Source organism: Prunus dulcis, chromosome 1, assembly GCF_902201215.1.
Source record: "Prunus dulcis chromosome 1, ALMONDv2, whole genome shotgun sequence".
NCBI classification, from domain to species: domain Eukaryota; kingdom Viridiplantae; phylum Streptophyta; class Magnoliopsida; order Rosales; family Rosaceae; genus Prunus; species Prunus dulcis.
The window spans coordinates 41,832,705-41,844,278 of NC_047650.1; the positions used below are offsets into that span (position 1 = coordinate 41,832,705).

The 11,574-nt window shown below is 35.8% G+C and overlaps 2 protein-coding genes across 2 annotated transcripts; one reads left to right on the forward strand and one right to left on the reverse strand.

Annotated features, from left to right (window-relative positions):
* Window positions 1-469: 469 nt before the first annotated feature.
* LOC117616539 lies at window positions 470-7,097 on the reverse strand. The gene is made up of 6 exons (XM_034345881.1): window positions 6,719-7,097; window positions 6,156-6,355; window positions 5,992-6,043; window positions 3,000-3,058; window positions 1,699-1,744; window positions 470-951 (listed from the first exon to the last, which is right to left on the reverse strand). Exons 2-6 carry the CDS (start codon window positions 6,273-6,275, stop codon window positions 824-826), a joined length of 405 nt encoding a protein of 134 aa, XP_034201772.1. The 5' UTR covers window positions 6,276-6,355; window positions 6,719-7,097; the 3' UTR covers window positions 470-823.
* Window positions 7,098-7,739: 642 nt separating this feature from the next.
* LOC117620207 (laccase-14) lies at window positions 7,740-11,006 on the forward strand. Its single transcript, XM_034350351.1, has 6 exons — window positions 7,740-7,754; window positions 8,090-8,241; window positions 8,488-8,732; window positions 9,390-9,518; window positions 9,806-10,759; window positions 10,876-11,006. The coding sequence occupies exons 1-6, from the start codon at window positions 7,740-7,742 to the stop codon at window positions 11,004-11,006; spliced, it is 1,626 nt and encodes a 541-aa protein (XP_034206242.1).
* Window positions 11,007-11,574: the final 568 nt, after the last annotated feature.

Below are 11,574 nucleotides of genomic sequence, written 5' to 3' on the forward strand. Positions count from 1 at the left end.
AATTATCTTAAGGCCAGAGTGTCGAGCACTTGCCTCGACCAATTTTCATTGTTTCTACGTACTGAAAAAATGTTTCTAATTCATTTTTCAAGCACTTGCCGGTCCATTTTTGATAAAATATAGCAATAAACCCTTACTTTTCCTAAAGGCCAGTATACTAACTTGGTCTTAGCAAGAGACTTGTGACTTAAGTGGTTAAAAGCATTTACCTTTGCATCATAAGTCCTAGGTTCGATTTCCCATCCCCCAATATCGCTTTGTATTAAAAAATAAAAATAAAACTTGGTCTTAATGTAGATCTTCTAAATCAAATGACAGCAGAGTATGTCCGAAGGACCGCAAGACTATCACCCCAAATCACTCGAGCGTCGTACTCTTTAGTATCGCCAAAACAAGTTCAACCCCTTTAAATAGTTAAATCCAGTTGGATTGGAAGTTTTATTAACTCATTTTACATGCCCAGTAAAGCAATTATAAACCACAATCGATAAATACTTGCTTGGCCTAACAATTGTCTGATTAGATATTGGATCTTAGCGCACTTTCCTTTGCAACACATCCAGTAAATTTACATGTACACGAAAAATAACGCGGTAGGAAAAATAAGTCAAAAGCAAAGTATTTACCATACTATGAACTCGACAACTCAATTAACAGCATAAAGATTTACCCAACAATTATTTGCATCATAACTTTGTATCACCAAAACTTCTGTCTGCCTGAAGCTGACCGGACTTCATGAACCACCTCGATGAATGGACGACTACACAGGTGGCCTTGATGGTTCCCTCACGTGCACTTGCTTGCATAAAGCTGTTTTACATTACAGAGTAGAGGAAGTTCTGGACTTGTGAATCTTCTCGTCTTCAGATGTTGGAGGCAACGAGGACGATGAGACCACTGCACGATACGAGGAAGAAGCAAGTTGGGCCAAGGCTGGAACAGCCCCACCTGTTCATTTTCCAGAAGACATTAAATAACAGCTCTATTAGAGGTTTGCAGAATTGTAAAACAAGATCCAAGTTTTACACGCATTGAGTGTTGCCCTTGCGTAGTGCCAGACAGTGAATACAAAAATGACGACAAACAGATCTAAAAGCTGAAAGCACCATCTCAAAGTTCACACCAGCAACAAGAACTAATTTCGAAACTATGCTGTGATCACCATTATAAAGCTCCAGAAATTTTAGTGTGTTTCGTAAGTTCATGGATTTTGATTTGGCATATTTCATTGAGCAAAACATGTCAGTCTGTCAATCAATGGTATCTGCACATGTTGGTTCTGATTTCAGCTACAACTCATACTTTAGGCTGTTAAGTAACTTAGATGACTTAGACTTGATTGAGCTTGTTCACTTGGTTATCATGTTCAATGAAAGATAGTAACATGTGTCGATTGCTATCACTACAATGTCATACTCAGTTCATTTAATCTATTTTATCTAATCATTCTCAGTCTTTTTTATCCCAAGATTTTCAGTTCAATCATTCACATTTGCTCTTTCTTTTCATCTTATTATTATTTATTAAATTATATGCTAATTAACTTAATTTATTATATAAAATTCAGATTTTTCATCTGTTATAATTTACAGTCTCCAACAAAATTACTCTCACTAGACATTAGCAAAAGTAGTAAAAGCTAATAAAATAGCTCACACTGATGATCTTAGATAATATAACAAAACAATCACTGACCTGCCAAACCTGCACAAGCTGAAGAGAATACAATCACAGGCGGAGCCTACAGTTTCAAAAGGAAGACTTATGTCATTCACAATCTTTTTAAAAGTAAGCATTGAAAAAATTAGCACATACAAATAACGCAACAAAGCAAGTTCAGGAACAACCCAAAACCTCAAAAGTTTTAGGAACATAGATTGAAAAGTGTACATATGCACAGACACAAACACATACAGATGAGTAACCAAAATAAACTGCAAAATGCAACCCATGAAAAACCAACTGTTCAAATATAGGCAAGGCATAGTGTAATTTAATTTTTTTCCTATCAACCAGAATAAATTTTCATCATGTGTCATGCATTGGCTATTTGTTTCATCAAATATCTAGACCAGTAACACAACGAGAATGTAATATGTGGGCCATTTGGTTACACACCAAAACTATTTTCTATTTCAGAAAACAAGTGTTGCCTTTTAGAAAATGAGAAAGAAAAAAATGTTTTTAAAGTACCAAATTCGAGAAGCTCTATTCGATGGGAGGAGTTTGCCACCGAACAAAAACAGTTTTTAAAATGGAAAACACTTCTCAAATTTAATATTAAAAAAGTTTTCATTTTTTTTAAAAAACAAGTATATTAGAATATAAAGAGATGTCCAAGATATCAATAGAACAAATCGAATGAAATATAATCTTGAAATATGTCTATAAATAAAAACATATAATCCTGAAACATTTAAGAGCCCAAATTTTTTCTTTATAAGGAACAAATATTTATTGCAAAAGCCAGCAGTGTACAATGCCCAGCAGGGACAAGAAATCCACCAACCAAAAAGTTCAACAGAACCTTTCTAGATAACCAGAAAAGAACTCTGGCCTACCATGTACAGAATTACCAATACAGGGCTACATCACATCAGTTGGGATGGCCTCCTCGTTCAACAGCCAAACTCTTTTGTTTTTTTTGGTCAAGAGTTCAACAGCCTAACTCCACATATAATATTAAGTCAGCCCGCAAATTTGGCACGAAACACAACTAACACAATGTAAAATTTTCATTTTCACATTAATATCCCATCTCATAACTACAATATGGTATTTATATAAACCAAAATAAGTCTTGGTCCCAAAAGGTCAAGCTTCTTTCCATGTTATGAACCCAAACAAGGAAATTAGTACCCACCATTTTACAATCCTGAGTTTTGTTTGAATTCAAAGTTTATTTTCTCCATCAAAATACACTGATACTGACATTTTCATCCTTAGGGATAAGAAGTAGGGTATTTTGAAAATAGTAAAAGAATTGAAGAACTTACACCAATGAAAAAATGTAACCACATAGGTCCTTTTACCCATCTCCGAACAACAGGCATCACTGCACCAAGAAAAAAATAACGAAGATAGAATTAGATATTAATATTTTAATAAACCTTTCTGCCAATACCTCAAAACAAAAATTGCATTGGGCTCATGAAAGGTAGAAACAGAAGTTCACAAGAATGCATGCATGTATGCATAAACACAGTCATTCAACCAAAAACAAAAGCATAAACACAGACACGTATGTATATTGTTGATTGCCAATAACATCTTAAGACATGTACAAGCCATGGCAATGTACAAAGGGATTAAGATACTTGAAGCAAATTAATTTTTCATAGCTAAGGAGGGAAATATTTTATGAGAGAACATCTTCAGCTCTGCTTTTCCATGTTTAATAAATATCATATCATAAAATTCGTTTTGTCATGCCTGAAAACCAGGATTGGTGACTAAGTGGAGGATTCCATAAGATGAACATTTCACTGTCTCACAATTATTTTCTAGGCCCTAATAGTAATATGTATGGGTTCAGGTGCCCTAATCATGCATAAAATAAGCATGAAAAGACATCCCACATTTTTATGGAACAAAGTTTGCACAAGATAGTACATTCCACCACCCCTTCAAGAATTTTGTCCTCGAAATTTGTACAGGTAATGAATTTTCTCCTTGAAAAATTCAGAAATCAATATCTTCCTACGAAATTCCAGTATGTCATAATCTTATATTAGGAGTTGATCCCTCCAGCATTCTTTCTTTTCCAAATTAAATTAGTCTAGAAGATACCGGCATGGTGTCAATGTACATAGTATCACATTTCACCTTCCTAAACACGAACCTCAAAACAAGTACTCAGTCAAATTCATGTGATCCTTTCTAACTGACATTAGAGACTGCACATCCATTAGGATTGATCACCATCTTTTCAATACACTACAAAAGAACTGCCTTAGTATCTACAAGGCTCTCCAAGAGTACTTGGGCGCGGTAGTCTATTGGGCTAGGGTTCTAGTTGCTTCTTTTCAGTTTCCTATTCCAATTAGGATTTGGTTCACTTTCATGACTTTAGTTTAGTTTTCCTTTTCAATCAGGTTACCCTTTTATGCTAGGGTTTGATGGCTATATAAGCCTAGTTAATAGTTGTAATAAGGGTCTTTATCAACTTTATTCAGAAATTACAGAGTATAGAGCTTCTTTTCAATCTCTTTGCCCTAGAACTCAATGATATTCGTTCCAACTTCTATTTTGTTGCTTTATCCAACTATTCTCTGTACAGTTCATCTCTGGGTTCCATCTCAACTATTATTTTGTCCTATTCTACCTGCTGGACAGCAGCTTATAGCCGCTGCCCTGTATCACTCTGTCTTTGCAAACATATTCTTTCTTAACCACATCTCATAATACAGGGATAGGCAATTTGAAAAATTTGCGAATATACATTCCACACTAGGATAAAAGGGACTAAGTGTCCAGTCAGACCCCACATCCTGAGTTTGTGAAAGGCCCACCGGTCATATGAAAACAGGAAGCCGCAAACATAAGTTGTAACTTGCACTATTACTAGGTATCTACTTGTCTAAATACCTTCAAGCACAACTAACCCACTACCTGAGGCACACTAGCTTCAACCAAGTATTGCATTTGATTTCAAGTCCAAATGTTTGACACTGCTATGGGTATTTTGGTTCTTCTATCCTTAAATCTACTATAGTAGCACCTCTAAGGGAAGAAATGTCACCTCCAGGAGGGGTGAAGATCTTAACTACCAAGAGGTGATTCAAATATGCACTCTCAACACAATACCAATAGTGCACTCCTTGTTTATGTACCAAAATTCACATTTGGAGGTGGATTTTGCAACTTTCCATTGAAGCCTGACTCCAGGATTAACCGCTTAAATTCTAATGTATTCCTAGCATAAGTTTAGGAAATTATGTAAAACAACACTGGCGAAGTTCCGTTTGTCTTTTGGGCACATTAAAACTATGCAACCTACATAAATAACAGTTCTCAAACCGTTCTACCCTTGTATCAATCATGGACCTTTTATCCCTCCACAATCAAAGCACCACCGACAAACATCATATCAATGTCACAATCAAGCATATAGTGACATCCATCTCCCTTATGTATTCAAAGTACATATTCAAAATAACATAACACCATTACAATAAGAAATCTTATTTGCATATTACACTAGTTCTTGAGGAGTTGGGATTGAGGCTTCAAAACAAACTGGCTTGTCAAATAACAGGGTCAAACAGGCACCCCAACCAAACAAAGAAAACTTTTTTCGAAGTAGACTACCACCTAAGCTCTATTTCCATAACTATCACACCCCAGAACTGGTGTTGGTGACTTAATGGAGAATTCCAAGAGAATTATGGACATTTGCATTACTTCACAATTATTATCTAGGCCCTAATATGTATTGATGAAGTATGAATCAAAGTTTTTGGGTTCAGTTGCACCAATACAAACAATGGCCATAAGATGATGAGATACTATGCAATCAAACAATTCGGAAAGAAATTAAAAATAGCAGAAATTTTTATTGAAAATAGAGGAAAAGTATAAAAGTAACGAAAGGAGGACCAGGACTCCATCTTGTGCTTACAGAATAATTAAAGAAAACACTGCCAAACATCTAGGTAAGAAGAGAAAATATATATATATTTACAAAACTCCACTTGGGGGGATAAGAGAAGATGTTTCACATATGTTATGGAAAAAATAAATAAACACCCTAAAAATTTTAGAAAATGAACAAACGACAGATGCCTACAAATTCTTAAACACTGAAGCCTAAGAAGAGCCCAAAAAGCTAACTCTATTCCACAACTCAAAGCATTTAAGAATGTCATCATGCCAAGGGGCATAAATAACAATTCAGAACAAGCGGTATTAACCATACACCAGGAACGCCATAGGATGAAAGTAGATAATCTTAATAAAACTGAATAAAGAAAACGAAAAATAGATTACCATGGTTGAATCCATAAAAAGCACTTGCTGTGCCACCAACCGCAGAGCCAATCTGTACCATGACACAATCACCACACAAGATCATCAGTCCAAATTTCACTTACCAACTAAATTTCCCAATACATGTATGCGGCTGGTAAAATAAGAAAAGAAGAGAACAATACCATAGAAAAGCTATCCCTAATAAGAGGTGGAACGGTCCACCCGCTAGTTTCCATCTCCTTAGAAAGAGGACCAGCACAATGATGGCATCTCATGCTAGTTGTAGGTTTGGAATCAGCCATGCCTTTCTCTATCTGAGTAAATTCTCTACAAAACCCTTTGAACAGTGCACTTTGTGGCACCAGATCTCCACAATGAAAGCCTGTAAAAGAACTTGTGTCAGCTAAGAAATTTGATCACTCAATTCAATTTCAGCTTATACAGAAATTAGCAAAGAATATGTACGGCTAAGATTTATATTCAATACAATCAAGAATATGCAGAGACGAAAAGATTAAGAAATTTACAGTACAAGCATGCAATTGGTTTATATAATTTGTCCATACTTCCAACTTTTTCCGGTTTATGCAAAAGAATATAGTATCTTTCAGAGAGAATATAAAGGAGAAGGAAAAACAGAGCTTAAGCAAGATGATCCTATGCCATTTGAATACGCAAAGTTTGAGAAAGAACAATGAATCACCCAAAAAAAAAAACAATGAAAAGATTGAAAACAAAAAATTACCCAAAGTAGCGAGCCAGAGGAGAGAGAGACAAAGAGAGTCGCAGAGATGAGAGCCTGAGGATCGTGTGACGCCGGACTGATGGTGTGCGCCTCTGCGGTTAGGGTTCGAGTCTTTGACTGAAAGAGAGACGGAGTCGCAGGGTTGAGAAACACGGAGCCGGAGAGATGAAAGAGACTGAGTAGCAGAGAAATGGACGGCAACAGAAACACCAATTTTTTATTTTTTTATTTTGAAATCTTTTTGGGAAATTGACTTTACGTGCTCACTAAACACAAATCTTTATTTAAAATACAACAAATACTCAATTTCCCACATAAAAAGCACTAATAAATTGCCTACCACATAAATACTTCAATATTTGACGCTATGCGGATCCTCCGACATATATGATATGGAATAAAGATGTAATAAGCTACTTATGGATGTAATTATAATTAACATCACTACGGTCGGATTATCAAACCTTTTAGGCCATCTCTAACCATAAAAGTGTATTTAATCAGAATTTTAATAAATTATAATTACAGGATTTTAATATTGAGGAAGTGGCGTGGGGATGGGTTTTGGGGTTGGAGCTTGCTGGTGGTGGTCATGGGGAATGGGGCGGGTGAGAAGAAATGAGTAGAGGGAGAGCATATGGTACAGAGAGAGAGAGATTTATTTTTTATTTTTTAATATTTTGGTATTAGATATTTATTCAAAAAGTCATTTTAGCATGACATATTACACAAAAACTCATATATATATAGCGCCTATTTGAAGAGAAAAACTCAAAACAAGCCACTTGTCATTTTCTAATTGGTTATTAGTGTGTTAAAATAAGAATCAATTAGAAAATAACCAAAGTGGCTAGTTTTAGATTTTTCACTCCAAATTGGCTCTCTACAAGGGCTTTTATATATTATGTCATGTTAAAATTGGTTTAGTAGTGAAATCCTCTTTATGTATTCGCTGCATCAACTTTCTTAACCAGATCAGCTTATTTAAGAAAGATGCAAATTTCGAAGATTAAAATCCGTAATGGGAGGAAATGAGGCATGTAGAAGGATATTGTTCTTAATTGGTACAGTCCAGATAGAAAAAAAAAAGAAAAGAGCACGAAGAAGAAGAAAGGGAGTAGAAATACAAAAAGTCTGGTAACAATCTGAGATTTGAAGCACCACAGTGGCCTTTGAAAGTTCTGGTCTGGTCCCCTACTATGGCTAATGGCATAGTCCATTTTACTTTCTCTTTTCTTCAACTTTTTCTTATTTTTGATGCCGCAAATGGGAAAACCCATCGCCATAACTTTGTGGTGTGTACTCTCTCTCTCTCTCTCTCTCTCTCTCTCTCTCTACAATCATGTTTGTAAATTGCACGCCCTTTTGCAGGTGAAGTCATCTTCTTATACTCGACTATGTAGCACTAAAGACATCTTGACTGTGAATGGGCAATTTCCAGGGCCAAGTTTGAAAGCTCATAGAGGAGATAAAATGATCATTAAGGTCTATAACAAGGCAAACTACAATATCACTTTTCATTGGTACGTGGCTTACTTGAGCAATTTTATAAATATACATGTTTTGCCAACGAGGTCTAGCCCAGTGTAAATTGGCCTTAACTTATAGATCGGTGGTCTTACGTTTTTGAACCCCATAGCACTTTGTAGTGTTTGTGTGTGAACAATCCTCCTTCTCTTTGTAGTTTTAGGCTATCGCTTGCATTCAAAAATAAACAAATATACATGTTATGATGATCAATTTGATTAGAATGTACATTCAATTTGCAGGCATGGAATTAAGCAGCCAAAAAATCCATGGTCAGATGGACCTGAGTATATTACACAGTGGCCGATTAGGCCAGGAAACAAGTACACTTACAAAATTGAGTTTACAACAGAAGAAGGAACAATGTGGTGGCATGCACACAGTGGATGGGCAAGAGCAACAGTTCATGGTGCCATTTTGGTCTATCCAAAGCCTGGTTCTCACTATCCCTTCTCCAAACCCTATGCACAGGTTCCAATCATACTAGGTAACATAGAAGATAATTACAATTAAACCCTAAAAGTTGTGACAATAATATGCTTGCTATTAATTTGGCTCCATTTGGAAAGGGGATGTCAAATCTGGAGATTTTGATTATATTTTTAAATTGTTTACTTGGAAAGAAATATGTATATATAGCAGAAGAAATCCACCAACTTCAAAATCATTCATTGTATATACCAAGTGATATTGAATTCATAGCATATATTGCGTTGTATTGTATGTAGTAATTTGAAATACATTATATTTATAGTATTTTTATGACTTTTCCGAAAAAAACTATAGCTTATTTGCCAAATTCTGTTTCTATCCAAATCAAACCTCATTTCTTTTGATGCTAAAGATAGGCTTACTTTAAAAGGAATTTTTTTAATAAAGTTTTTGGGGAATCCATAATACAGCACAGATTGACATAGATAGTACTCCGAAAATGCTATTAAAAGTATGAGTTAGCGTAAACAAAAGCAATGTGTCCGTCGACACTACGAAACACACCAAGTCTTTTCATAGCATTTTTGAAACATTATTATCTAAAATTTTAGTCAATAGCGTTTGCAAAGCATATGTATATGGCTTTCGCCACATATATTTTCAAAGCATCAAGGCTTTCTTCAAGGACCCTAATATTCTTGTTGTTGTATAGGTGAATGGTGGAAGAAAAATATAATGGAGATACCAAGAAATGCAAATATAACAGGAGGAGAGCCTATATTGTCAGATGCATATACCATAAATGGGAAACCAGGCCATCTCTATCCATGCTCCGAATCAGGTATATCCAAACTCATCAGGAAATCCATATACATAGATAGTCTTAATAAAGAAATAACAATTAAATTTGAACTAATTAATTACAAATACATATATGTATATGTCACTTAAGTATTATTTTTTCTCTTCACAAGGGCAATATTCTAAACTATTTTAATGTACGGGAAGGGGGTTCGAACTTTGATGCAAGTGGACGAACACACTGCTTTGGCTAACTGACCTAACACACATGTTTGTATGGGTTAAGTATTAATTGATAACATTATAATGTAACATGTATGCATGCAGGGATTTTCGAAATGACAGTGGAGCATGGAAAAACCTATATGCTTCGGATAATTAGCGCAGTAATGGATGAAGAGCTTTTCTTTGGCATAGCAAACCACAAAATGATATTGGTAGGAAGAGACGGATCCTACACAAAACAAATTGAGACCTCTTACATTATGATAGCTCCTGGCCAATCCATGGATGTTTTATTACAAGCAAACCAACCCCCAAGCTTCTATTTCATGGCTGCAAGAGCATATTCAAGTGCCATTGGAGCTGGTTTTGACAAAACCATGACAACGGCCATTCTCAAATACCAAGCTTCATACCATGAACCTCCCAAATTCCCTCATTATAAATTTCCAAATCTGCCCCCTTATGATAGAACACAAGCATCAACTGACTTCACCAAGAGAATCAGGAGCCTTGCAACAAAAGATCACCCAACCAACGTCCCATTACATGTAAACACCCACCTCTTCTTCACCATTTCAGTAAACCTCCTTAATTGTAGTAACAAACCATGCACTGGTCCTTTTGGTAAAAGATTTGCTGCCAGTGTGAACAACATAAGCTTTGTCGCCCCATCCATCGACATACTTCGAGCTTACTACTATAAGATCCCGGGAGTTTTCGAGAAAGATTTTCCCAAAAAACCCCCAATGGAATTTAATTATACCGGTGAAGATCTTCCTGAGAACCTGTTGACACCTTCCTACGGCACGAAGGTGGTGGTTTTGGAGTACAATACGAGTGTTGAGCTGGTTTTGCAAGGAACTAATGTCCTAGCAAGTGATAACCATCCTGTGCATTTGCATGGATATAACTTTTATGTTGTTGGCTGGGGCTTTGGAAACTTCAATCCCAAGAAAGACCCTTTGAATTATAACCTTGTTGATCCCCCAGAGGAGAATACAGTTGGAGTTCATAAGAATGGTTGGGTTGCAATCAGATTCAGAGCTGATAATCCAGGTCAACTATCCATTTTCTATTATACTAAATCTTCATAAAATTCATATATAGCTTTGTTTATGATCTTCATTAAAATTTCAAATTTTAATATCTAATTATTTGTATGGTTGATGCAGGTGTGTGGTTGATGCATTGTCACATAGAGCGCCACCAAACATGGGGAATGACTGTGGTATTCCTAGTCAAAAATGGTAATAGTCCTCAAAATAAAATTCTACCACCACCTCACGATTTGCCTACTTGTTGAGGGGAGCACATCCTCTTGTTATAACTGGATTTATATTTAGTGTAATAAATATGAAAAACGTGAATTCATATATGTATTGAGCTTAGAGCGCTCAAAAGAAAACTTAATTTTGTAAGTCATATTCATAATGCTAACAATTTTGTGTTGCTCAAGCAAAAGTGTATGTTTATATTACTTGCTCATGTTTTGTGTCATATCGATCGACTTACTTTTTCAACAAGGAGGTACTCAAGGAAAATTGGATGAATACATTATCTGTCTTAGTCCAATAGACTTCCATCCTTGTTCTCTTTGGTGGTATCTTTTCAGGAATGAAGAGTCTGTTTGCCCTTCCTCTCTTGATTTTCCAGTTGTAGGCCTAGTTTTCCTCCACATCTCCTCCCCCACTACTCTTCAGCCATTTCACCTCTCTCACCCTTTTTTAACTCTCATACATACACTCACCCTCTATCAGTCCATTTCTCTCCCCCTTCTAGGAAAACTTAAACCCTAAAATCCTCCTATTTCTCTAGAATTTTCTTGGTTGTCTACTTGTTTGTTGCTGTTGTTTCTCCCCTACAACCCATCC

Excerpts from the sequence above, each read along its gene's own strand:
- LOC117620207 (XM_034350351.1), top strand. Across the intron at positions 9,519-9,805 it reads CTATCCATGCTCCGAATCAG|GGATTTTCGAAATGACAGTG; the intron begins GTATATCCAAAC and ends GTATGCATGCAG. Across the intron at positions 10,760-10,875 it reads ATTCAGAGCTGATAATCCAG|GTGTGTGGTTGATGCATTGT; the intron begins GTCAACTATCCA and ends TGGTTGATGCAG.
- LOC117616539 (XM_034345881.1), bottom strand. The coding sequence starts at position 6,275 with ATGGCTGATTCCAAACCTACAACTAGCATGAGATGCCATCATTGTGCT. Across the intron at positions 6,044-6,155 it reads TTAGGGATAGCTTTTCTATG|ATTGGCTCTGCGGTTGGTGG; the intron begins GTATTGTTCTCT and ends GTCATGGTACAG. Across the intron at positions 3,059-5,991 it reads TTTTTATGGATTCAACCATG|TGATGCCTGTTGTTCGGAGA; the intron begins GTAATCTATTTT and ends TTCTTGGTGCAG.